The 27,945-nt window shown below is 42.9% G+C and overlaps 1 protein-coding gene across 1 annotated transcript in view; it reads left to right on the top strand.

The window, feature by feature from the left end:
• LANCL3 (LanC like family member 3) overlaps positions 1–27,945 on the top strand; it is a 37,737-nt gene that overhangs the window by 3,194 nt on the left and 6,598 nt on the right. Inside the window, exons 2-3 of the mRNA XM_084841739.1 lie at positions 22,854–22,977; positions 25,972–26,169. Coding sequence (XP_084697865.1) covers positions 22,854–22,977; positions 25,972–26,169 — 322 coding nt within the window. The remainder of the gene's footprint in view (positions 1–22,853; positions 22,978–25,971; positions 26,170–27,945) is intronic.

Below are 27,945 nucleotides of genomic sequence, written 5' to 3'. Positions count from 1 at the left end.
GTCATACTGTTCCATGATAATAAGTATAATAAGTAAGTATTAAGTATACTAAAAGTAATAGGTATTGTGTGTTTCCCAGTGATAATAATTATCAGAATTCATAACATACTGTACTTTGCTCCCTGTCTTTGGCCTTCATTTTATCAGAGGCTCAGTGAAGAACAAAGTGATGAGAACGCCTCTAAGTATTCAACTTTTAAAATGAAACTTCTAAATGAAATTGACCCAACTATGTAAGATTGAGAAAGAAACTCTGATAAGAACGTGGAAATATGTCCAATTTAGTGCCAAATAGATGTAATTGGGGACACCTTTACCTTTAGATGTAAGTAGGATTGAAATGTATATGAAATTGCTCTTTTCTAGTACATTTTTGACACCTATTGAAAGTTACATCAACCTCTCCCAGATTAAAGGAAGCACTGTAGGAAGATTGCTGACAACCCCACAGTAAATGTTTGCATCCAACAAAGACATGATCTTCTGTTGTTAGAGACCCTACTGTGAATATCAGCTAGTTTCTTACTGAGATTCCCCGCCCCCCCTTAGACCTTGATAAATGCATGGATTTCTGTGGAAGTAAGTTGAATGGATGTCAGTGGCAGTTACTTCCACATAACTATGCTTATGTGGTCTGCAGGGGATTTGATTTTTCATTGTGAGAAGGATGAGCATGAGAAATTCTGTCATACTCACCTAAATTAGACATTCCATGTGTCATAATGGACTTTTTAATACTGGTATAATTGCATTCACACCAGGAAATTGCACCCATAGAATTGCTTCTGTTTAGTCAGCAGAAGACCCCTGTTCTATAACATCATTAAAATAGCATTTTAACATCCATGACTATTTACGTTCTTGTACTGCTTACAACAGTAACAACATAATATATCTTACGATTGCAGCATTTTCTATTTAAGAATTTCAAGCCACGTTATTAAATAGTAGGAGCTTATTTATGTATTATTGGCAGCATACGTTATTAAGTTACATGTACAGAGCCATTTTGCCCTTGAGCTACTGAAGGGACAGGTGTCATGTAGAAACTAGGGTGTGAGCTCTGACCCAGACAGTCCCATGGCTAAGATCTCACCTTAGCCATGACCTTACTAGGTGACTTTATGCAAGCCCTGCCTCTTAGCACCTGCATCTGTAGTGTTAGGGCAGGAAACTGACCTATCTTACAGGGTTGCTGTAAAGATTACTGAAATAATGTATATGAAACTATCATGTTTTATATCTATATGTCAAGTAAGTATTATCAGGCTCAGATTAACTGTTTCATAACAAAATTCATAGGTACATGAAATGTGTCCCTTAATGTGTGAGAGGAAAGCACTCCTTTGGTTTTTTTACTGGGTATACATCATAGGGAGCAGGGGCCGATTGTGGTATACATGGACTCAAAGGGTAGGTTTCTAGGAGGTGGGAGGCATCTTGCCTTTCACCACTGGTTGCAAAATGTTTGGGGTCTGGCCCTGGTGTGCATAGTCTGTGCTTGTATACGGTTTGGTAAAGTTGTCCCACAGTTTGGAATGTTATATCCCATACATTGCATCCATGTGCTCAAACATATCTTCAAGATGCTGACAAGAAGCTGCGGGATAATGGATTTGGCCATTTCTTTTGTATCCTTGTGACAAAAGAACAGTTTAGCGCTGTGTTTTTGCGTGGCACATTACAAGGTAGAAGAGAAAGGCAAAGCTATGTCTGTACAAAAGCCACTTTTAAAGCCCATTCTGGTCTCAAGGCAGAGCTTCCCAAAGTAGTGTGTGCAGGAACTATAGAGGAGTATGTGTGAGGAGTTGTGTTGGAAATATTATATATATTTCCTTTATTTCCCATATTTAGTCCATCACCAAGTCATGACATTTCTCCTTTTACAACAGAGGTGGGCAGCTTGTGGCCCTCCAGATGTTTTGTCCTACAGCTCCCATCAGCCCTAGCCAGCATAACCAATGGTGAGGGATGCTGGGAGTTGTAGGCCAAAATATCTGGAGGGCCACAAGTTGTTCACCCCTGTTTTACAACACTGCTTAAAAATATGGTCCTTCCTCTCTTTCCCCTTAGCTTAGTAAAAGCTTTTGTCCACACCCTGGTCATCTTTTAGCTAAACCAGTATTCTAGGTTCACTAGCAGCTTCCAGTCACCTCAGGTTTGGCCCTCTGCCTGCCCCCCCCCCTCTCTCTCTGCAGTAGTTGCTCTCTCAGCAGGGGCTGTCTAGCTTTGCCTTGTTAGCTTTAGTGATGACCTGCGATCTGGGCTACCAGTGAGGAGGAGAGTTCAGGAGCAATCCACCAATTCGCTGCATGGCTGGTGGGAGAGGCAAAGATCATAATTGTCTAGCTGCAAAATCATTTGCTTCTCTTGTTTGCCTGATCACCTGATAGCCTTCCTTAAATCCCTACACTGGCTTTCTGTCCACTCCCAGATCCAGCACAAACACCTTGCTCTTACCTTCAAAGCCCTCCATGGCCTTGCCATGCCCCACCTTATATCCATTAATTCTTATATCCCTTTCCATCCCTGGCCATGATGCTCCTCCAGCTGCACCACCTTCCACTGTTAAAAGGTCTCCTGTTCCCTCAGATGAATCTCTCCTTTCTCCCTTGCTGCGCCTTATACTTGAAGATGCCTCCCAGAAATAGCAGTGCGATACTACCGTCCGTCCTTAAAACCTTATTTCCTTCTCTTCCTTAAAAAAAAACCCTTCTTGAAGCCCACCTTTTCAGGAAACCTTTAATCCACATTAAAGTCGTAATGTGGGAGTCATTACGTAGAGTCGTAGTCCAACACATCTGGAGAGTGCCATGTTGGAGAAGGCTGCCCTAAATACATGTAACTAAAATAAACACATATTAATTCCCTGTTTATTCTTCCTTTCCTTTCCCTCTCTTTCCTCTGTTGTTTCAGATTTTAGATTGTGAGCTCTGTGGGGCAGGGGCCTGTCCTTTTTGTATTTAGTAAAGCATACACACTGGTGTTGCCATTATCATCAGTCTTAAACACTTCTAGACTGCCTTTCTGCTATATAAGTTACAAGACCGTTTACAAATAATTAGATAAAAAGCAACAATAAACTATTCCATAAAATAGACAGCAAAGACCAGAAACCATTACTTTAATATTCTAATACCTGTCAAAACAGAATCTTTCATTCATTTATGGAATTCTTTGCTGTCATAGGATGTGGTAAGGGTGACTAGCTTAGATGACTTTAAATGGGACTTGGACAAAGTCATGGGGGATAGGTCTGTCAGTGGCTATTAGCCATGATGGCTAAATGGAACCTCCATGTTCAGAGGCAGTTCAGAATACAAGTTGCTACAGAGCAACACAGACTTAGGGCTATTGTCCACATGCCCTGATTATGGTCTTCCTGGAAGCATCTGGTTGGCTACTGTGGGGAACAGAATGCTTTGGTCTGTAACCAGTAGGCCTCTTCTTATGCTCTCATGTGAACAAAAGAAGCACATGTCTATGCAAAGGAGGAACACAGGAGGATTAGGCAATTCTTGGGTTTCTAGATCTAGACCTACGGAGGGTTCCTGTATATCTAAGAGTTGCACAGAGGAGAACATTCCACCAGGTGTGCCTTCTCCCATCATTGCAGCTCTGATGGATGGGCAAAATGGCATCTTCAGTATTTTGCAGGGCGCCAGGACCCTCGCAAGGCCTGAAACCTGGAAATCCTTGGTGCTATAGCATAGGTGGATCAAACATCCAATAGGTATTCAGGGGCCTGACAAGTGGGTCTGTACAGGAACAAGTGATATACATTTAAATGTTTGCCATGCTAATTCCAAGGGGCATAAGATTTTAGCTTACACAACTAATACTGCCATACAGTCCTGCTTGTAAAAGTATTGAAAGACTGTAAAAGAGCTGCTTTAGGGGGTAATATAATTTTATAATCTACACAACACTTTCACATTCTTTAACATAAAATATTTTGCATTCTCAACACTTTATGAGCTCTGGTACTTAATCTACTCTGTTCTGTTCTGTTCTTTGAAATTTCCTGACACCACTACATCAGCATATCTCTAACAATGTGACATTTATAATGGTACCTCTGTAGCAGACATACGGTTCAGAGGGAGTGCTGAATTTAAAGTGCTCTCCACCTGCAGAATAGAAACAGCATGGAAAGCTGTACTCTTGTTCCTTCAAGCTGTTCTCTTGTGATGCAGATTAAAATTGCTGAGGTTACCTTTGAAGGCTAGTGTGTAGTCAGTCTCTCAGTTTGGTCCTGAGACGAACAAGTTGTGAAATAGAACAGAGGAGGTGCTTTAGCATTATGGAGACTGGTAGTCTATGGATCTTGTGCTGTGCACATTTAAAAAACACCTTGAAATGGTAATATTTTAAACTCTACTGACTGCAGTAGTTCTCACATAGTTACTAACCAAAATTAAAGCATTTGTCTGTGACCAGCTTCTGGAATACCAAGCCTTCATTCTGAAGCCCCAAGTCCATCTGCTTAGACTAGCTTTTGCAATGCATTCGCCTTTCTTAAAAAGGTAAAAGGTAAAGGTGTCCCCAACCAGTCGTGTCCGACTCTAGGGTGCGGTGCTCATCCCCGTTTCTAAGCCGAAGAGCCAGCGCTGTCCGAAGACGCTTCCGTGGTCATGTGGCCGGCATGACTGAACACCGAAATGCACGGAACGCTGTTACCTTTCCCACCGAGGCGGTACCTATTTATCTACTTGCAATTTCTTGCTTTCGAACTGCTAGGTTGGCAGAAGCTGGGACTGAAGACGGGAGCTCACTCCGTCACGCAGCACTCGGGTCTCGAACTGCTGACCTGCCGACCTTCCAGTCTGCAGTTCAGCATCTTAACCACTAAGCCACCGCGGCCCCTTAGCTGGTCTTTAATAATTTCGTGCATAGGGAAATATGGAATGCCCTCATTCTGAGGGAGAAATCAGTTCTACTCTTTCCTCAAGTGAGAAACTATATGTTATGAGAATTTGAGAAATGGTGCAGGACCATGTAAGCACCTCTACTTGAATTCTCTGTGAGCTATGCCCACCTTGATTCTGAGCTCTCTCTCTCTCTCTCTCTCTCTCTCTCTCTCTCTCTCTCTCTTTTTCCTTCACACACAAACCCCCTGCTGCCTGCTACCCCATCCCCATTCCCCAGGGACCAAAGAACACACCTTGGCAGCCAGGGGGGGGATAGCAGATGGTGCAGGATTCCCTTGAATCAACTTCCCCAATTAAAAAATGAAGATGCTGTCATCATGAGAATCATGGGGGTTGTAGTTCACCATGCTGGCAGTGTCTCCACTTTACAAACAGTCAGGAATCTCTCTGATCTTGTAAGGAATTGCCTCCACTGACTGCTATCCAGTCTTGGCCCACAAGATGAGTTTTCCCTCTTGGGGATGGGATAACAGGAAGTGGAAGGAAGCATGCTTTTCAAGAGTTCTTTCAAATGATTGAACCCTTCCCTTCCAAGTGAGATAACTAAGAGTGTGAGCTATGAACCAGGTTCAGCTCTCACCATGAAGCTTGAAGGTGGCTATAGGCAAGCCAGTGTCTCTCAGCTTAACTTTTTCTTTCCTACTCCATCTGTTTTAAAGAATATATGTGAAATGTTTGGAATATTCAAATGTGCTAAGTATAAATGCTGAATAATAATAACAATAAATCATCATCATCATAATACAAGGCTTTCCCCTTATCATTATTTCTGTTATTATTTATGTAGCACCTAAGATTTACAAGATCCTTTTATAAAAAGTAAAAAAACACACACACAAGAACGACAGGTTTCTGCCTAGGTGGCTCACGATCTAGATTCTAGATGGGGAGAGAGAAAATCACCATAAAGTGGTGTTTTCCATCATGCACTAAAACAGCCTTCTCCAACCTGGCACTCCTCAAACGTTTGGGACTACAACTCCCAGAATTCCTAACCATATACATTTCATATATCAAGGTGTACAACATGGGAAACAAATGTTCTACATTGCTCTGTCCTCATGTCTAGAGAACTTAGAGCACATACGTGAAACCTCTGGTGAAAGGAAGCACTTTGCACAAGCAGTAGGTAGTCAACGCTAGGAGCATATGTTGGAAGGTGAAGGTCAGATTACCAGCATTTCTCAGGACTCCAGGCACAACACCCATTAGGATCAAACTCTGCTGCTACAATTGGGAATGAAAGGATAAAACATACATAGGTAAGCAAGCAACAGGGCTCCCTAGAGCCGAAGATTCTGCCTCAAAGCAGGACTCCTGCACGTTCTCCAACTATCCTTCTCTAAGGACTTCTTCACACAGAGCCTTTTTATCCTGCGATTTTACTGGGGCTCATGCTTCTGGATTCATTGCAGGATTAAGCTCTGCCCTTTACATGCGCTTCCCTCCCCCACCATTTCCTCCTTTATCTGCAAGTTCTGTATGTTTCATTATACAGCTACTAGATGGCACTGTTATAGCACCACTCCTTCTTTACACAGACAAATTCAAACTGATTCTTTTTATTAGCTCATTATTTCTGTTTCAAATTAAGCCATGGAAATGGTTGGAAACCATGGTAGAGGCTCTGGAGGCTGATGACGTCATGTAAAGTTTTTAGTTATATGTTTGTATATACTGTCTGTGTGCATTTATGTAAATGGCTTTTAAACTTTTTATATTGTAATTAATGTTTTAACTTGTGTAAACTGTCCAGAGAGCTTCAGCTATAGGGCAGTATAGAAATAATAATAACAACAACAACAACAGATCCACAAACTTTCATGAGTAACCAATCTCAATCGCAGGATAAAAGCCCCATGTGGAGAAGCCCTAAGTTTTCCAAGAAAAGAGAAGGGTATGCAGAGCTCGCACACACCCATGACTACAGATTAGTTCCTCCTTTCCCCACTGCAGTTGCGGGAAACTGTACAGGCTTAACAACTCTCCCTTATGCACCATGTAGGAGCAGTGCCCCCTTTTGGCCACAAACTCCTAAATGGAGGTGAGCTCCCACTACACACTGTTAAAGACAAAGGGGAGCACATCCTCCTTTACTGGTAAACACCAGGCATCCCATTCCTTCCACTGCCAAACACTCACAATATATTCTCTCTAGCAGGATGAGAGCTAGGGTAGATGGAGCAGAACAAAGAGAAACAGCAGGCAGAATTCCAGTGCGGTTCCTTACATTTGATGGGTTAGCATTATCTTGATGATGATCTTATCCCTCCCAAACAGTGAATCTTCCAAAGTAAATACCAGAGGGAATACCAGTAAGAGTGTAGAGCTATGCTGAGGTGTGCAAAATGAGAGAGCACTAGGTGGCACTACTCTTGCCCAAGTACTCCACTCTTTCTCAGGTATTCACTTCCCTCTAGTCACAAGAATTATTTATTTATTTATTTATTTACATTTATATCCTGCCTTATTATTTATATCCCCACCTTATGCAATTATCTATTGCAGCAGCTAATAATGACTCATTAATGCCTCTATGTTTATTTAGTCTCCTCACAGACATTCAACATGTACAAAGGCAGGAATTTTCCCCACCCCTAGTACCATGCAGATCACAAGTGAGGCCTGCAGCAACAGCAGTGGCTAACAGCAGCGGGAACTAGCTGGCCCTCTGTTCTAGTTGGGCTCCTGTGCCTTTCCAGAGCATATGACAGGTTGTAATATATCAGGTGCAGGAGTACCATCAATGGAGATGTAGTGGTGAGGATAGGAGCATCTGTTGTTCCTTTTTTAGTCATGCAACTTTCTCAGACACGGCCCCTGCCAGAACAAAAGGCTGCCCACTTTAGTCCTTTGTGTTGCTTCAGAACTCACGACACCACTGATACTGTTTAATAAAAGCTTGGCTGTTTCAGCTGTATCTCTTCTAAAGAGGATTAGCATTCAGGGAAGAACCAGCACCCTGGTTGTTCTTCACCTCTGCTGTCTTCAGGATGGGACTGTCAGGAATGAATCTGACCATGTGGAGATGTCTGGCAGCTCAGATTCAGAATCAGAATGTAAACAGCAAGAACAGAGGGAGGCACCCTCCTAGTGAGCCCAGATACCGCGAGACTTTCTTCCCAAGACCTTGACACACAGGTGGCCCAGGCTGAACTGCTTCCCTATTCCTCCCCCATGAGAACTCAAGTTTCAGAGGAGGAGGGCTAGGGGTGTAACTTGAGGGATGCTAGGGTCTGTCGCAGAGTGAAGTGGGAAAAGTTAGGGGCAGGGCTCAGACGCTCTGCCAGGTTGGCCACTCATGGAAGCCAGAGTAGGAGGGAGCCACCCTAAGGGAGGGGCATCCCTGTGAAGCAAGTCTGGCCATGAAGTTCATGCCCAGACTGCTGGCAACTTAACTTCCACTTTGTATCCTCTGTTGATAGATGTGTGGATCAGCTTGTTCTATGCAATCTGAGAGTTTCCTAGAATCTGCATTTGTAAAGAAGCTAGTCATTTGCTAATAAAGTAGTGTTGGCCTGAAGCTTTATTTCCTGGAGTATGCTGATTGCAAAGGGCGAGGATGAAAGAATGTAACAGGGACATGCACCTTAGGGTGGGGAGCCCAGGGGAAGGGGAAGCCACACACAGGCAGAGCTGAGAATCTGCATGTCCCCCACCATCTGTAGCTGCTGAAGCATTAGTAAGAGTGAGTGGGTGGGCTCCAGCACCGCTCACTATCCTCCTGTCTCACCATTACTATTCGTGTGATAGTAGTTGAGCAATATGAAGCAGAGGTGGGGAAATGACTAGCGAGGTCTGGTCAGCAACCAATGAAAGAAACGGGGCAGGCAAGTCTGGGCGAGGCAAGGGGTCTGTGTAAAATGAAAGGTACCCAGAAGACCCAGAAGGCAGAAAGTTACATGAATGAGACCATTGATGGCCCTTACACAACAGTGGTAAGCTGCCTCTGGTGTTTGTATGCATTGCTCCTCAGCTCTTTCTCCCAGATGTCTGCGGCCAAGGATTGAATGTGGGGGCTCTTATCTCAGAAATCTGTGCTGTTCCACGGATCCACATACAGCCTCTTCACTATGGGTGGGATCGTCCTATGCATGGCAAGGGTGGGTGGGTGTCAGGGATTAGGCTCCTAGGAGCCTACAAAGGCCCCATCATAAACTTCTCTTCTCTCCCTGTGGCTATGTGGTTAAATTCTTGTTCTGTGCAGTTGGAAGTGCGGATTGTCTTACGGCTGTGTCTCCCCTTTTCTATCTAAAATTATTGCTTCCCCCTTCCCCCACCCACTCCAAAGGCAGAGCACAAATGAATACAAGTTCTAATCCATGTGGGAGTCATTGTTCAAGCTTTTGTTGTTTATTCGGACAGTCGCTTCCAACTCTTTGTGACTTCATGGACCAGCCCACGCCAGAGCTTCCTGTCGGCCGTCGCTACCCCCAGCTCCCCCAAGGTCGAGCCCGTCACCTCCAGAATATCATCCATCCACCTTGCCCTTGGTCGGCTCCTCTTCCTTTTGCCTTCCACTTTCCCTAGCATCAGCATCTTCTCCAAGGTATCCTGTCTTCTCATTATGTGGCCAAAGTACTTCGGTTTTGCCTTTAATATCATTCCCTTAAGTGAGCAGTCTGGCTTTATTTCCTGGAGGATGGACTGGTTTGATCTTCTTGCAGTCCAAGGCACTCTCAGAATTTTCCTCCAGCACCACAGTTCAAAAGCATCTACCTTCCTTCGCTCAGCCTTCCTTATGGTCCAGCTCTCGCAGCCATAGGTTACTATGGGGAATACCATTGCTTTAACTATGCGGACCTTTGTTGTCAGTGTGATGTCTCTGCTCTTCACTATTTTATCAAGATTTGTCATTGCTGTCCTCCCAAGAAGTAAACGTCTTCTGATTTCCTGGCTGCAGTCTGCGTCTGCAGTAATCTTTGCGCCTAGAAAGACAAAGTCTGTCACTGCCTCCATGTTTTCTCCCTCCGTTTGCCAGTTATCAATCAAGCTGGTTGCCATAATCTTTGTTTTTTTGAGGTTTAACTGCAACCCAGCTTTTGCACTTTCTTCTTTCACCTTCATCATGAGGTTCCTCAGCTCCTCCTCGCTTTCAGCCATCAAAGTGGTATCATCTGCGTATCTGAGATTGTTAATGTTTCTTCCAGCAATTTTAACTCCACCCTTGGCTTCATGAAGCCCAGCACATCGCATGATGTGTTCTGCGTACAGGTTGAATAGGTCGGGTGAGAGTATACAACCCTGCCATACTCCTTTCCCAATCTTAAACCAGTCCGTTCCATGGTCTGTTCTTACCGTTGCTACTTGGTTGTTATACAGATTCCTCAGGAAGCAGACAAGATGACTTGGTATCCCCATACCACCAAGAACTTGCCACAATTTGTTATGATCCACACAGTCAAAGGCTTTAGAATAGTCAATAAAACAGAAATAGATGTTTTAGATAGATTTCTGAAACTCCCTGGCTTTCTCCATTATCCAGCAGATATTGGCAATTTGGTCTTGGTCTCTATTGTTCAAGCTAGTAGGTGGTTAATCAGCATGGCCAAAAGACTGAGAGTCAAGGAGAAAGAAATATAAGTAGAAAGCTACTCCTAGAACCAGTACTTCCCCAGTATCAAATTTGCTAATGAATTCTAAGTCAGCAGCTTCATGCTGAAGCCCATCTTTTGAAATCTTTTCCTTGAAGTATGGTAACTTTAAGATCAGCAGCCGACTGAAATTCTTTCCCACCAGTTTCTGAATGTTGCCAATTTCTATGTCTTAATTTGTGTCAGCTTACTGTCTTGCATAGAAACTGACCTATTTGGCTTATGTGAACAGCAGAAGGATTCTTCTGGCAAGTGATGGAATATATCACATTGAGGATATACAGTTGAATGAACCCTTAATAGTATGGCTGATGTTATTTGGTCCAGTCCTAGTGTTGCCATATATTATATATATGAGGACAGAGTTTAAAGAGATACAAAGTAGCCTCTGCTTTGCAGCCATTTTATCTGCATGGGCCCCCAAACATTTTGTATTTCTTAGCTCAGAATATTTCTTCATATGAGATCAGAATATTAAGTATTTTCTTCTTTCCGCAAATTAGCATCCCCAAATTCACAATATGAATGTATTAATATATTTTGCTGAGGCGTAATACATTGTGAATAAGATTAACTGAATGTCAGCAAGCATTTGGACGACCAACAATGAAAATAATTTAACCCTGGTTGAATTTTAAATATACTTCCAAGCTACTGAAGACATTTGGCCAGTTTTATCTCTTCTCTAAAGCTTTTAATCTTTTGCATGCACAGTAGATTTGCATTATCAGACACCGAATAAGGAGAATTATCCAGTATGCTTTTTAGCTCCCAGTGTGCTGATGTCAGGTAACACAAGAATGGACACACATTAATATCCATGCATGCAGAATAAAAACTATTTGGAATAATTTTGGGCTGGAGTAGAAAAGGTACGAGGGGACTGAATTGGTTCCAAGTATTCCAGTCTTCTGTTCAGTCAGTGCACAACACGTTGTCCATTGTTTCGTGTTCTGCATCTAGTGGTACAGTGAAACTGTACTAATAAAAAAGGTGATCTACAACACTGGGGATATAGGGAAGTGTGCTTTTTCTAAATAATGAAACAAAATGTTTGCATTGTGCCCTATAGGGGTCATATAACCAGAAGAGCTCTGTTCCAGTCTACAAAATTACAATAACAGCAATTTCCCATAAACTCAAGAAGCAGCATTTCATTCATGCCAAGTAATCATCCCTCCTCTTTTAGTTCCCTGCACTTTGATTTTTCATTCGAGCATGATTAACTGGATCAAAAACCTTTCTGGAAGACAGTGTTAATCATGCCTATTCAGCCTTGATCCTGTTTGTCTGGCGTAGGTGGGAGATTCATCTTTCACTTAAGTACTGATTTTGCTGTTAGCATTATTACAAGCAACATATCTCAGAGAACCATGCTGGAGCTCTTACTTGCTATTCTGCCCACACTGCAGACAAGAAAAGCAAAGAAACAGGTAGAGCTTCTACACATTCTGAAATATACTGTATGTGTGGCAATCTCAAATAACTTGCACTATGGACCCAACCTTTGGGAGAGTGCACATCAGAGCTTTCAAAAGATTTCAATGTCTCCGTCTCCAGGAAATATATTTAGATGACCGAAGAGTCAGACACGACTGAACGACCGAACAACAACAAGACATTTTAATAGAGGAAAAATTGGCTCCGTTTTCCCACTTAACATATTATGGGTTCAGGCATGCCCAGTAGATTTTTAGTGCTGCAACACTACTTGGAGTACTGCTCCAGGGAGTTCAACCACATTCTCCCCCCCCCCGCAATATTTCCTCCTTGCATCCTGAAAGAAAATTCGTAATTACTGTAAATGTTAATATTCACCAAGTTTCTGACATTCAGTTAGTGCAACATATAGATCAGTGGTGGTGGGGAACATGTGGCCCTCAAGACGTTAGACTACAACTCCCAGTATCCCTCACCATTGGCTATGCTGGTTAAGGCTGATGGGAGTTGCAGTCCAACAACAACTGGAGATCCACACATTCCCCATTCCTGATAGAGATACATAGATAGGTTTAGACATAAAAGCAATTTTTAAATTATGCATATCTACAGCAGCTGCCTGATATTTGAATAGTGTAGAGGTAACCACCTCTTAAACATTTTTGCCATCTTAACATGAGACACTATTCAACCTAAATTTGACTCTTTTAGCTCCTATTGAACTCCGTGAGAATAGTTTGCTTACGTCTCCAACAGAAATTGAAGGGTTTAAAAAAACAATTTGGGGTGAGCTGTGCCCCTGTTTATTTGGGCTAAATTGGTTCAGTCCACATGTTTGGGTTCAATGGGATGAGGTTCTTGCCATTGTATATTTGTGGGAAGCGATGATTGTATGACAAAAAAGGAGAGGGTAAGTAAGCAGGATGAATGTTAGGGGGAAAAACTTCTGGGTGGCAAAGCCCAGTAGTTGCCAGCTTAACTGAGTTTATGCTTAAATTTCCCAAATACCTTTTTGTTTAATTTTCTGGCAGCTATTCTACTGAAAAGCCCAGGATTATGTCGTTCTGCATTTCTACACAATCTGGAGCAGCATTTGCCTTCTGGTTCTTTTTTGGTCTTACTCTATTTTGTCTATATTTAGTTACTATGCTCATTCTCTTTGCCACATGCTGCCCGCATCTTTCCTCCTTCTGATCCTTCTCTTCCAGCTTTGCTTGTCCAGTTCCCGCAGGCATCACCAATCTGGTGTCACCTCAGTGTGCCTCCTTTCCATTTACAGTCTATTTTCACATACTGTTTTTCTACACTGTTCCAGTTGTTGTGCTGACAGGGCAGGAGACCTGCAAATTGAAATTGAACAGACTCTTTTGTAAGTGTCCCTTTGCGGATACAGACCATAATAAGTGTGCTGAAGAAGGAAGCTAGGCAGCCAGACAATTTGTCATTGGGCTTTGCCTTTTTCTTCCTTTGAGCTGCTCATGTACCACCATCTGCAAGGTGAAATTGGGGGCTTGTAGTGTTTACCCTAGGATTGGCTTGCTGTTTTCCAATGTAATTTCATTCCACAACCCTTATTGCACAAGCTGTTGACTTGATATATTTTAGCTTGCCAACAGACAACTTCCCTCTTGCAAACCAACAGGTATGTTATAGCTACTGGCCTTTGGGTATATAATGTGGTAACAGTTATGCAAGTTTCTCTTGGGTAACTTTCTCATGTCTTGGAAGGATGTCCCAAGTCCCTTAGCTTTTGCCAGACCCTATAAAGCAGGATAGTTTTCCTCATCAATTGTAGATTACTCACCAATATGAGTAGGGGATAAGATGGAAGTTTCACTTGAGGATTCCTTCCAGCAATCTGTGAATTATATGGACAGCAGATAACAATGCACACCACCTCTAGTTATTTTTTTAAAATGCTAAATTCAATTCTTCTGTCCAAACACAGTAGTTGGAAGTAAGTTCAATTGGTTTCTGAGGAACTTACTTTCACATAACATATTTAGAAACAGGGTGCCAAAGTTTATTTGTAATGTGATAATTTCTCCCTAAGCCTAACACCTTGCAAAACTATGTGGCAAGCAGTACAATAAATTTGAACTTTGGGGGGTCACAGTGACCTGATTCACATGACAGCCCACTGTGGCTTAATATGTAGGGGGAACGGCGTAGTGGTAGAGCACATGCTTTTCATGTAGAAGGTTCCGGTTCAATCCCTGGCATCTCCAGGAATGGCTGGGAAAGTCTGCTTCCTGAAATCCTGGAAAGCCATTGCTGCCAGTCAGTGTCGACAATACTGGAGTAGATAGACCCAGACTTTGATTCAGTATAAGGTAGCTTCCTATATTCCTATGTTTAATCCAGCTGTGGGGACTGTCATGGCACCTGTGGGTGCCCGTGCTTGCCATGGTTTGCCGTGTCATGTGAACCCAGCATAATGGTTGTTTGAGGGGGTAGACAATCCTCAAATAAGTCTAGAATAAGCTGTGGGTTATTTGAGGGTTGTCTACCCCACCCCCAAATAACCCACAATTCTAGGTTCACATGGCATGACAAGCTATGAGTGTGCCACTGTTGCTTGCATATTCAAAATGGCAGCCAGCATGCTCCACTACGCTCTGCAGGGAAATTAACCCACAGTGGCTTAGCATTATATGCGAACTGCCCCATTGTCTAAATCAGAGGTTCCAGTAAAGGACTAAGGAAGCCACAAAAAGGGGAGGGGAGCATAGCTCTCTTAAAAGGACTTTCTGGAGACTTGGAGAAGTGTGAAATGGAAGCAGGGCACCCACAAGTTTCAGTTCAAGCCCTGGGCATCACCTTGCTCATGGGCTTGTCCCCTTTTCCCGACCTTTCACTGTCGATTGCTGTCAAATTAGCCTATATGCAGTCACATCTTGTCAATTTCCTTGTATGTTTCATACTGCACTTCATCCCCTTTGACAACTGAAACATACAAGAGCATTGACAAGGGAAGGCTATATTGACAGCCACAAGTGTGCACTTGCACAACTGTGAAAAAATGAGAAAAAAGTAATAATTTAAAAATTACAAAGACATTTGGGCACATTCCTGGGGCCAAAAAATAATACAAAAATATTATGGCACCATTTGCATAAATATCTGGGGCCAATTTTTTTTTGTCCAGGGAATGAAAAGGGGTCACAATTGGAGCAGGGAGGTGGGCAGGATGGGCAAACAAGATGGATTCTGCTGCATAGGGCACTGAGATACTCAGTGGAGGACCAAGGGGGAAGGAGGGGGAGAACAACCCATGGTGAATCCAGTCATCTATCAGGTGCACTGTGGGTTGTTCCAAAAATAACCCACACTGCATAGCTTATTCGCAGGATGGGTTATCATGTCATGCAAACCTGCCCACTGTCTTCACTCTCCACAATCTCCATGGGATTCTGGCTTGTTAATTTTTCATCAGTATTCACAACTTGTTCTGTTTCTTGTGTCTGGAGCAGCTCCCACTGTAAATGTTACATTACCTCCCCTCCAAAATTTCTTTTCAGAGCTTATGCAAAGATTTCCTGGACCACCATTTTTGGCATCTGCTACTACCATGTTTTTTCCCTACACCTGAGGATGACTTCATGTGTCACATAAAATACAGATCCGTACATTGTCAGTATGGGTTGACTGTGCCTTTTCCATGACATTTGAAGGACATTAAAAACTCATTGTAAAGACGTTTCAGCTAATTGCATCTGGCAGAGGCACCTATGTATTTGTTTATAATGTGTTTTCAGACATGCAAATGCCCTCTGCAGATGGACAAAAGGGATTTTTCTCTTGCTGTAATGTGTGAAGTGAAACTATGCTGCCTGTACTTAAACAATTTTAGTGAGTAACATTTTACAGATGTGATGAAAGTATTACAGTAATTATTTTATTATTAAATCCTTTAACAGTGTAATAAACAACTAATGTCAAATAACAGTGCTTTCTTAAATACATCTTGCATACCAAGGACTTAATGTTTTGGCTTCTAGTGGGGCTCTGGGTTGTCTTTTATCTGGGAGAATTTTTTTTTCCTACTGGGATTTTTTAAAATAGTGAATTGAATCACATTTTCTGACAAAGCAGTCTCTCTCTCTCTCTTTCTCTCCCCCCCCCCCATCCATCCCCAAGGAATGCTTATTTTATATGCAGTGACAGCTGAGAAGGAGGTGCAGGAAGACAAGACTAACACTGCTTTAACCTTGCCTGTATCGAAGGCTCAAATGCTAAATGTTTCATAAGGAGAATTTACTTTCTTATTCCTTTCCCCTACATTTTAAATGGGAGAGATGTGTTTCTTACTTTCACTGTTTTTCCAGCCTTCTTTGGCATTCTCTCTCTCTCTCTCTCTCTGTCTTTGTCCTTGGAACATGGGCAATATCAAGCCATATGTGATTACTGCATTCAAAATGTGACTTCAGTTGTACTTGGATTCATGGGCTTAGTTCCAGGCAAGAGACAACTGTCTCTATTCCACAGGAGTTTCATGTGTGTGTGTGTGTGTGTGTGTGTGAGAGAGAGAGAGAGAGAGACAGACAGACAGACAGACAGAGACAGAGAGAGCATCTTACGCAAAAGATGAACATGGATCTGACATGGAGGCTAGTAGGTCAAAATGTTTACTGCTCTCTTATGAGTGATGACATAGAATAAAATTAAGAGTTTTAGCAAACTTCATAACCTTCATTTGACCTTCCTCTCTTTTACTGATCAGCATTCTGCTGTAGCCTGAGCTGATGATTTCATTCATTGGGCTGTTTATGCAGCACAAATTGCAAATCAGCAGGCAAGATAAAAGTGGCTCTTTGCCAATGTAGAATCGTCTTCTGTTGTGCTTGCTTGTTAGCACCAGTGGAACTTTAGTGCTGACAGTATGTGAAAATGATCAACTTAATTTTTTATAACTTTTTTTTTGAGTGAGCATTTTATGTGACTTGCTTTATTTAATCATAGCTTTTCTGGATGTGAATTTTGGTTAGCAGATTTCTCCATGAGTCAGATATACTTTTAGATGTTACATATCCCCTGACTTCTGTCCCATTTCTGGGCTCAATGCAAGGTGTTGGTTTTAACATTCATAGCCCTAAATAGCTTAGGACCAGGATACCTCAAGGGCCACCTCTTTCCATACTTGCCTGGGTATTAAAAGAGGGACCATAGTTCAGCGGTAACACAGGTTCAATCCCCAGGTAGGGCTGGAAAAAATCCTCCCTAAAATCCCGGAGAGCCACTGCCAGTCAGTGTTGACAATACTAATGAACTCATATTACATTCATATTATATATGAACTCATAATTTTCCAGCTGCACTGCCTGCCCGTCCATTTCTGGGCCCAATTCAAAGTGCTGGTATTAATATTCAAAGCCCTTAATGGCTTGGGGCCAGATTATGTGAAGCATCGCCTCCTCCCATATGTGCCTGCCTGGACCTTAAGATCATCCTCAGCTGTCGTTCTCTGTGAGCCCCTGCCAAAGGAGATGAAGCGGGTGGCTACTAGGAGGAGGGCCTTTTCTGCTGTGGCACCCTCGCTGTGGAATGAGCTCCCTAGTGAGGTTCACCTGGCACCTACATTGTATTCCTTCCGATGCCAGATGAAGACCTTTTTATTTTCCCAAGCATTTTAGCATTTTAGCTTTCTAGTCTTTTAGCTTTGCTGTTTTAAATCTGTATTTTAAATCTCTGCATTGCTGCTAGGTTTTATTCTGGTTGTTTTGTTATATTGTGGTTTTAATGCTTTAATGCTTTAATATTTTATCTTGTTTTACTGTGTGCTTTTTGGTTTTAACTTTTGTGAACCGTCCAGAAAGCTTTGGCTATTGGGCAGTAGAGAAATGACACAAACAAAAAAATAAAAAATCTCTTAGAAATATTCTCCCTTCTAGCCCCTGAGACTTCATAGGCTGTTGAAACCACAAAAGGGATGGGAGCATGGGCTTACTTACTTAAAGACATCAGTGCACTCTGGGATGAGCATGTCTTCTCAATTGAATGGCATTGAATGGTATAAATCTTGTAACCTTGACCATAATAATGTGAGAAAGTACTGCCCATTGCCACTTAGTATTCTGGAAATAAAAATTTAGAAAATTGCCTGAAGGGCCTTAGACTTGCTGATCAGATGTGCAGGTTGCACCTTATCAAAATGTGAGTCTAAATGCCCTTCGTTAACTTTACTTGCTGGGCTGATGTATTGTTACCTCTTAATTGCCACTGAATAATGGCTGACCGGGACACCATTTTCTGTGGTTGTCAGTAACTTAGAAATGTACTTAGCATGTATTTGTACGTGATATAAAAATGCGTTTTGTATTCCCCAGATTGGCTAAAATAATAAAAGCACTAGGTGGCACAATGAAGGCTAACGGGTTTATTGTGGCATAAGCTTTCAAGGACTAGAGCTTCCTTTGTCAGATGTATGAAGAGTTGTCTCAGTTGGCGGATATAGACACACACATACATGGGTGTAGGAGGGAGGTTTTAAACAGTGATCCACAAAAGTCATGAAATCTAGGCGGTGCACTATGTTGATGACCTTTCTATGCAAAACCCAAAGGTTAAAGTATATAAGATAAGAACACTCATAATTGATAATACTATCATTCTAACTATGTTATGCTAACTTAACATTTGTGGTTGGAAAGATACCCATTGTTCCAATGAAGTCCAAGTTCAATATAATTCAATTTGCTAATAAATTATTAATTATAAATTTCAACAATTTCCTGCTAGAGTCTCCATTTGAAGACTTTTACTTAAATTGACTCAATTGGACATTTATTTTTAAATTCCTGTTTTTGCTTTGTATCCAAAATTAAATTCACTCACTCATTTATACATATGTATAATACATATGCATTATACATATAATGCATGGTGCATGAATCAAAGGTGTAATATCTTGTGTGAAAATGTGCTAAAATTCAGGGATGAATGATAGAATCTTCAGTCAATTCAATTTGTTCTTCTTTGGCAGGATAACCCTCCTAAGGGCCTTGCTGTTTAATAGCCCATGTTGATATTTTCACAGAACGTGTGGGTTTCTAGGGCTAAATACTTTGGGTGGACTCCTGAAAGTAGGTGACTTAAGTCCTTCTTTCTTCTCATTCTAAAAAAAGTGAGATCTGCAGGGCTTTTGTGGCACATAAACTACTAAATGAGCAATAATCTGAGCTCATCAGAATAAAGGAAGCCTGGTTCATATTTGATCGAGTATTGCTTTAAAAATACCATGTAGTCTGACTCTGAAAAAAAAAGGAAGCAAGTAGGAACACACAGTTTGCTTCTAGGTAATTTAGGGCACAATCCTATGCAGATAGGCATCTGCCTCCGAACTTGGAGGTGACGACCTATCCAATGCAGGGCAGGAGAAGCACAGAAGGGATCAATTGCAGCTGTGTAGCCACAGGAGGGCTGAGCGAGGGAGGAGGCTGCTGTATGACACATTGGATGTGTCGTACAGGCATTCCGCCTTCCCCACCCCAGAACGCCCCCCAGGAACGGCCCATTTTGGCTGCTCCGCGCTCCTCTTGCAAGCTCAGAGCACGGGGCTTTTCCATGCTGCCTGCGAGGCAGCATGGAAGTGGGGGAAGGTCGGTTCTCCGGGAACCGACCTCAGGGCGTGGGCTCCTGGAAAACCAGATATCCTATGGCCGTCTAGCCGCTGACTAGCGGCCATAGGATTGCTCCCTCCAAGAAGTGAATATATTAGCAGTCCATAGGGGTTTTGTTACATTAATTTCACTCAGAGATAAGCTAACCAGTTGTGATGTGACAATAGTACCCGGAGCCATGTCTTGTAAAGAAGCTGTCATAGTAAGAATCCTGACCCTGAAATATAGGCACTGGCTTAACTGCCACTGAGCCTGTTGGAGAGTCTCTACCATGCTCAGAATGCTGTAGTTTAGGGGTGAGGAGCCTTAAGCCCAGGGGCCAGATCTGCCCCTCTGGGGTCCCAAACTGGCCCTCTGGTGTTCCCCAGATTTATTTTTATTTATTACATGTTGTTTGGCCGCTCCCCTTCCCCATGCCCATCCCTTTTCCCCCAACCACCAGTTGTTTCGTCTTTTCCTAGCTTTTGTGCAGTTTTTCCCCATTCTAAAAGGAATGCCTCTCCTAAGGCTTCAGTGCCAGCAATAAGAACTTTAGGATAGCATATGCAGGCATTTTTTTTGGATTTGTGGCCCTGCCCCCTTTGCCTTCAGCCCTGTCCACTGCTGGAATGAGGACCCCGAAAGCTTCTCCAAAACTGGGCTGAAAGAGGTTTCCCACCCGTTTGATGGTTAGTGTGGTTCTTCTGATGCCAACTTTATATTCTCATATTGCACAGGTATATTGGTTGCTGCATCCCATAGTAGGCACTTGCGTTATGACAGAGAGACTCATAAAGCTGAGCACATTTATTTTATTAATTGCATCAACCAATTTGCACTGGAAATGGGACAGAGCCATTCAGAGAAACAACTTCTCAATCAGTACCTCAAAGACTAGAATCAAAATCAGATACTGTCCAGTTGTGGTGGAAAGGAATTGGGTGTCCCAATACTTGTAATCTAGTATTTCTGTAACACGACAGCTGTATTGCCTGCCAGTATAATAGGGTGGGTTTGTATCTTGGATTGTGTGGTCAGTCCTATAAAGAGCACGTGTATTTCTCTGTCTTTCCTGTTTAGCATCTCCCAGCAAGCCCCCCAATAGATTTTTAAATTTGGAAGGTGGTAGAATGCAGTTTGGGAATCGTGGTGGTGGTGGTAACGGTAAGGTGAATTTGCTGCGGGATTCATCCTGATTCATGAAACGCAGATAATGCAGTTGTTGAAATCCTTGCTCCCAAATATCATCAGCAAGAATTCAGAAACAGAAAGCAGCACACTCCATGACAGATGAAATCACTATTCCTACAGGCTCCATCAGCCAAACAACATGGCTTGACGGTATCTGAGACTCAGTCTTTGATGTGCTGCAGTGCAGCATACTGCTAGGGCCCTATTGGACATGTCCAAGTCCCTTTATATCCTGGAGTAAGTTAGCCTGTTGAATAATTGGGCAGGATAGCTAATACTCTGGAAGACAGAAACAAAATTTAAAATGATCTTGATAGGCTGGAGCGCTGTGCAGAAAACAACAGAATGACATTTAATAGGGATAAATGCCAAGTTCTGCACCTAGGAAAAAGAAACCAAATGCACAGTTACAAGATGGGGGATACATGGCTCAACAACACTACAAGCAAGAAGGATCTTGGAATTGTTGTACATCACAAGCTGAATATGAGCCAACAATGTGATGTGGCTGCAAAAAAGGCAAATGCTATTTAGGGCTGCATTAATAGAAGCATAGCTTCCAAATCGTGTGAAGTGCTAGTTCCCCTCTACTCAGCACTGGTTAGGCCTCATCTGGAGTACTGTGTCCAGTTCTGGGTACCACACTTTAAGAAGGATGCAGACAAACTGGAGAGGGTTCAGAGGAGGGCAACAATGCAAAACAAGATCAGGGGACTGGAAACAAAGGCCTATGAAGAGAGACTGAAAGAACTGGGCATGTTTAGCCTTGAAAAGACTGAGGGGAGATATGATAGTGCTCTTCAAGTACTTGAAAGGCTGTCACAGAGAGGAAGGCCAGGATCTCTTCTCGATCATCTGAGAGTGCAGGACACGGAATAATGGGCTCAAGTTACAGGAAGCCAGATTCTGGCTGAACATCAGGAAAAGCTTCCTGACTGTTAGAGCAATATGACAATGGAACCAATTACCTAGGGAGGTGGTGGGCTCTCCCACACTGGAGGCATTCAAGATGAGGCTGGACAGCCATCTGTCAGGGATGCTCTGACTTGGATTCCTGCACTGAGCAGGGGGTTGGACTCGATGGCCTTGTAGGCCCTTTCCAACCCTACTATTCTATGATTCTATTAAAACCACTCTTTTGATCCCAAAGATGGTGCTGCTGGGCAGCACTTCACTTTGCAGCATGCCAGCCTCACAGTTTAAAAAATCATAAAATCTTAAGAAATAAAATGAAAATCAGGAGGGGCAGGGAGCCTGGTGGGCACTAAGAGATATGTCCGTGGGCGCCGCATCCCATTGGAGACCCTAGTAAATGCATCTTTGAATCCACCCTCATTTTTTGTTGTCATCCTTTTCTTTTCATCAATAATTCCCACAAGCTGTTGTCTTCCCCATTTGTCACAAAGTTTTTAGATCTTTAAACATGTTGAAGGCAACATAAAGCTGCCATGCTGTACATGCTGCTGCTATAACTAAAACAACAACAACTGTGCTATGAATTACAGAATGGCTGTGAATGAGTTAGCAGGTTTGGACTTATTGGCAAAGCAGACACTTGTAATGTGCAGAACATGGGCGGGGGGACCCTCAGAAAGAAGCAGGACAGTAAGAATGCTCATGAACATGGGCTAAAGATTTGACTAGTCACTGCTGAACCTTCCTCCTTCCAGCTATTATGTCAAAGGATGCTTATGAACTTTCTAACCGTTGACCGGGAAAGATCAGAAACGGAATGCTGCTTGACAATCAGTTCAGTTGTTGTGAAGGGGAAGAAAGGTGTTTGTAGTTTTTACTCTTGGGGAAGCCTCACACAGGGCCTAAGGGTAGAGGTCCACATAACCTAGTGGGCCTTGGTTTTATATAGTCATTTGAAAGAACCCGCCAGATCTTCAACTGTAGGTCTCTCCAGCAATTTTCATTAAAAAGTTTGCAGGACAACCACGTCATGCAGATGTACCCAGAATAATAGGTGGCTCTGTCTATAAGGATTTGGGGAGTCATTCATCTTAAGTGTACTTAAGGATACTTTAGGAGGATATGTTGGAGATATTATAAATGCCTGTCAACTCTGATAAGGCTTTCTCCCCACCTCTGTTTAGGTGTTGACTCCAGCACAAATCAAGTCAATTTGCCAGGCAATTTTGGAATCTGGGAAACAGTATGCACTAAGGAAGAGGAAACCGGTTCCCCTCATGTATTGTTACTATGGAACAGAATACCTTGGTGAGTAGACCTTAGGTTTAAACTTTCTAGAGCATTCCGTCTGATTTATTATCATATTTCTATTACGGTTTAGTGGTTAGGCAGTAGACAGGCAGTTGACTGAACTGTTCAATAGCAAATCTGTGCACCACAGAAATATAATACACAGAAAGCTAGTATGTATGGCTAACATGTGCAGCCTTTGCTCTGTCCAACTGACAAATGATCAGATGCATAATCTGAGGAATACTTTATATTAGAGCTGCAATGTTTAATTCAGAGGTGTTGAACTTCAGGCCCATGGGCCAAATCTGCCTCACCTAGGGTCCCAATCTAGCCCTCCAGTGTTCCCCAGATGGCTACAATGCCTTCCCCTCACCCACACTTTCCCCCAACCACCCACTGTTGGATGGTTTCCTAGATTTTGCATGGATTTCCCCCCTACTCTAAAAGGTTGAAATGCTTCTCCTAAGGCTTAGTTCCTGGTAGTAAAAGCCTAAAATATGCTAAAATACACTAAAATATGCTAATATTTTTGGCCCTACACCTTTTTCCTTCAGCCCTGCCCACCGCTGGTGGGTGGGGCTGAGAGCGTCTTGAAAATTGTACATGGCTGAAAGAGGTTTGACACCCCTAGTTTAATTGATTAACCAATTGAGGGTGCAATCCTATGGGGATAGGTGGCCGCCTCCGAACTTGGAGGCAACCACCTATCCAGTGCAGGGCAGGAGAAGCATGGAGGGGATCATTCCCTCCATGCTTGTCCTGCCCAGCATTTGCGGCTAGACAGCCAGTTTCGGCTATCTAGCTGTGGAATAGCAGAATGGGGGAGGAGGCTGCTGGACAACACATAGGATGTGTCGTAACAGCGTTTCTGTCTTCCCCGCCCTGCAATGCCCCCCGGAACACCCTGTTTCAGCCGCTCCGCGCTCCGCTTCCAAGCGGGGAGTGCGGGCTCTGAGGTCAGTACCCAGAAAACCAGATATCCTATGGCCATCTAGCCGCTGACTAGCGGCCATAGGATTGCTCCCTCCTTTATTTAAAACATTTGATAAATGTAAAAGGTGGGCAGCAGTTCTTTGGTTTTATAAAAAGAATGTATTATTTTAATACAATTACTGATAAAAACTGCAGATGACAAACACCGTCTTAAAAAAGGAATACCTCTTCCAAAACAGTGCCTGTTGCAACACAAGTGTGCAACATCTAAAAAGAAAGAATAGCAACTTTTTGCTCCAGAACTATTGTTTTTACACCTACTCAAATGTAACTGATTGATTAATCAACTTAAATCCATACAATTAATCAACTTAGATTTTTAAAAAATTGGGTGACAGCCCTACTGGAAACTGGATAGAACTGGAAAGGAGCAATAGGACATCTAGCCCAATCCCCTGCTATGAGACAGAAACATTTATTCCCCAGGCCTGTGCAATCCAGCCTTTGCTGTCCAGATTGCAATGGCCACAAGCACACAGCAGATTTACTGCAAAAAAAGATGTTTGCTGACCAAATGGGCATCCTCCTAAATGAGGTCTTCTTTGTTCTGTTAGCTGGTTGGATAATGCCACTCTTCCCTTCACCCACCCTTCACCCACACCCCATTTAAAACCCAAATCACACCCTAAAGATTCTGTCTTTTATTTCAAGATAATTCTTAGGTTCTTAAGGAAGGACAAGTTGAAAACTTCCCAGTGATGATACTGTTCTTCAAGACAAGTTTTGTATTTGGTCATGTCTAATATACACAGTTTTTTAGACTGCAATCCCATGCACGTTTAGACAGAAAAAAAGTCCTACAACTCCAACATTCCCCAGTCAGCATGGCGTTGTAGGATGTTTTTCAGTCTAAAAATGCATAACAACTTTGTAGGTCACTATATATTTGTCCATCTTTAAATTCACTCCTTCTTTTCTTCACCCCACTTGTAATAGTTTCTGTTTCTTATTTTTTTAATTGTCTGAGTTTGAATCAAGGCTCATTCTCAAGCATTATGTGTTTCATGTAGAAACCACTGAAAGACAGTTTCAAATGGTGCTGCTCCACGTGGCAGCCACAGTCTTGTATGCTGCTGACTATGTGGATCCAGGTGATCGGGCAAAGAATCTTCATAAGAGTGGATTCCACAAATGTACTCAGACCCACATTTTAAAAGCATCTTACAGACAGGACCAGCCCTACCATTAGGCTTAGTGAGGCAACCACCTCAGGCAACAGATGCTGAGGGGTGGAGAGCAGTGGCAAGGTGTTGGAAGACAGAGTTGCGTGTGCCATGGTGGTTGCCCCTGTGCCGTTTAAGCTAGCCTAACTGCCCTCAGGTGGACACTGTCCCATCTCCGGTGTTGAAGTAAGATTCCACTGCCACACTGGTCATCTTCTAGATAGGGAATGGGGAGAGGTATCATCTTGGCCTATGCCTCAAGCAGCAAAATGTCTTGGGCCAGCCCTGCTTACAGACATCAAGATAGAATAGAGATAAAAATTTGTTTTAAATCCATGAATGCTAACAAGTCATACTGGTGGCATACAAGAACACCTATCTTTTAATAATTGAATAAGACTGTACTATAGTCTAGCATAGCAATAATGACAGGGTTGTTCAGGCAGGCAGGCTCAGCACTGGGGCTGAGGGCTAGAATTGGTCCCATGGGTGTACGCTGGGGCTGTACTGAACAAGGACTATTTGTCAGCCATTTCACCCAGCTCAAAATCAGCTGTTTAGTTCCAGCTATTTATTGGAGGAGAGGTGAAATTTTCCGGGGGGGGGGGGGGGAGGAGAATCAGTGTAGCAGCCATTTCCCCAGAAAATCCTGTTCTGAGGTCCTTTTTTAATTCAAAATGGCTGCCTCCTTTGCCACTCACTAGGGACTGCCACTGTAGTGGACAGCAGTTACTATTTACAGAAAAACATAACAGAAAATTGGGAAACTCAGCAGCCACTTCCCCCCTCAAAGTACAAACCCCATGGAAATTTGGTGCAGACTATTTACTTTAACTGTTCCTATTGTTCACAGGGGCTGCTCATGGACTTTCATCGATCCTTCAAATGCTGCTGTCCTATTATGAATATCTCCCACCTGCTGATCAGGAGCTAGTATGGCAGAGTGTTGACTTCCTCATGGATCAAGAACAAAATTGCAACTGGCCTCCAGAACTAGGAGAGATGATTGAGCGGGAGAATGAGCTTGTTCACTGGTGTCATGGAGCTCCAGGTTCTGTGAAATAGATCCAGAAACTAGCTGTTAAAACATAACTTCACATGATGTTATTTTGCTGAGAAAACAGGGCAATTTTTTCTGGTATTAATACGTGATGCTGTCATATTTTTAATGTAATGTTCTTACCTTAAATATTTTTATTATTACTGAAGTGACTGGAACATCAGGCAATGGAGGGAGCTGTGAAAACACATGGAGGTACCATTGCTACAGCAGCCAAATCCAAATGCACCACCATAAAGCTTGATCATATGATTATAACGTAGCATTACAAGAATTCAAAGCTTCCCTTAGAGGGCCTTCTCTGTGGCAGAAATTGATGCAAAGAGCATAATTGTTCTGCTGGAACTCAGAGCTATTTGTAAGGAATCAAACAGGGTCACTCATTTTTGCAAGTGCCTGTATTTGATATCTCACAATGTCCATACCCCAATGGAGGCTGGTGGTTCCTATTTCAGTGAGGTGGTGAATCTGCTCTGGATTTCAGTCAGAACCAGTGAATCCAGTCTGGGTTTCAGTCAGAACCAGCCAAAACTCTGAAGGAGCTATCCAAAGGAGCTATCCGTCTTTGGATACCTCCTTTAGATTCTGACTGTTTCTGACTGAAACCCAGAGCAGATTTACTGACCTACTGAAATAGGAGCCACAAGCCTCTCCTACCATACACCTGTGTGTAGTGGTGCAGGTCAGCATGCATAACTGGCCTGTGGTGCATTCAGGGCCAGCCTAAGATAGTTTGCTGTTTGAGGCAGGGCAGCAAATAGCGCTCCCAGACAAACTATATTGGCACTTTGGGCAGAATCTCCCACAAGCACCTCTTCCATCCGTGGTAGAACCGCCCCCCGCCCCCCATAATAAAGCAAGTAAGAAACACTTTGCTGTCCTTTCATGACACCCAAAATCAGCTGGCTAAGGCCAGGCTCTGCCTAATGGTTAAGCTGGCTTTCACACAGGTGAATTGTGCATTGCTGCATATTCAGTAGAGAAGAAATACATGGATTTGCAGTAATGCAGGCAACACACAAAAAGATTGATTAGATCTCACCTTCTGCAAAGTCTTCACAAGCCCAATGTAATATCTGCCTGTTTTGTTATGTATATTTTTATATTGTTAAATTTAACCCCGGTAAGATGGGGTTAATAGTATGCCAGAGAGTGTGTGAAAGGTGGGAGGGACCTGAGTGTGTGTGAAGATTCTGAGGTTATAGAAAGGGTGAGCTAACAGTTTGAAGTCAGATAGGGACTGAAGAAGCAACATCTAGGTAATGGGTTTTGTCACTGTGTATGGGGTTTTAGGAGGGTAGATTAGGTAGGGAAGCTAGGAACAAGCATTGGTTAATATTAATAACTTTTCGTGTTTCAAAGCTTGATTTGTTTTTTAAAATCCAAATTCCCATGTGTTGTTTGATTTTACGCTACCTTTATTTTATCTATTTCCTGGTTACTTCTCCTGTAGTGAGAGAACTAGGGATGGCGGAGAATTCAGCCCCCCAAAATCTGTGGTGGAATGAAGCCCCCCCCGCCCCCCCGCCCCGTGATAGGCGCGCGAAACGGAGCACCTACCTGGTGCCATTTGCGCTGCTTTGCGAATGGCGGCCACATCTGCGGCCGCCATTCGCTTCACAATTTTTCCCGTGATAGGCTACGTAAATACTTACGTAGCCTATCACGGCTAACGCAAGGACGCCATTTACGTCCCCACGGAGGCCGTGATAGGCTACGTAAATATTTACGTAGCCTATCACGGCAAAAACAAGGGAATGCAAATGG

The sequence above is a fragment of the Heloderma suspectum genome, chromosome 3 (assembly GCF_057233095.1).
Source record: "Heloderma suspectum isolate Gila_16-S chromosome 3, 16-S_ref, whole genome shotgun sequence".
Classification (NCBI taxonomy): domain Eukaryota; kingdom Metazoa; phylum Chordata; class Lepidosauria; order Squamata; family Helodermatidae; genus Heloderma; species Heloderma suspectum.
The sequence above is the reverse complement of the archived record's forward strand: the minus strand, read 5'-3'. Positions and strand labels throughout refer to the sequence as shown.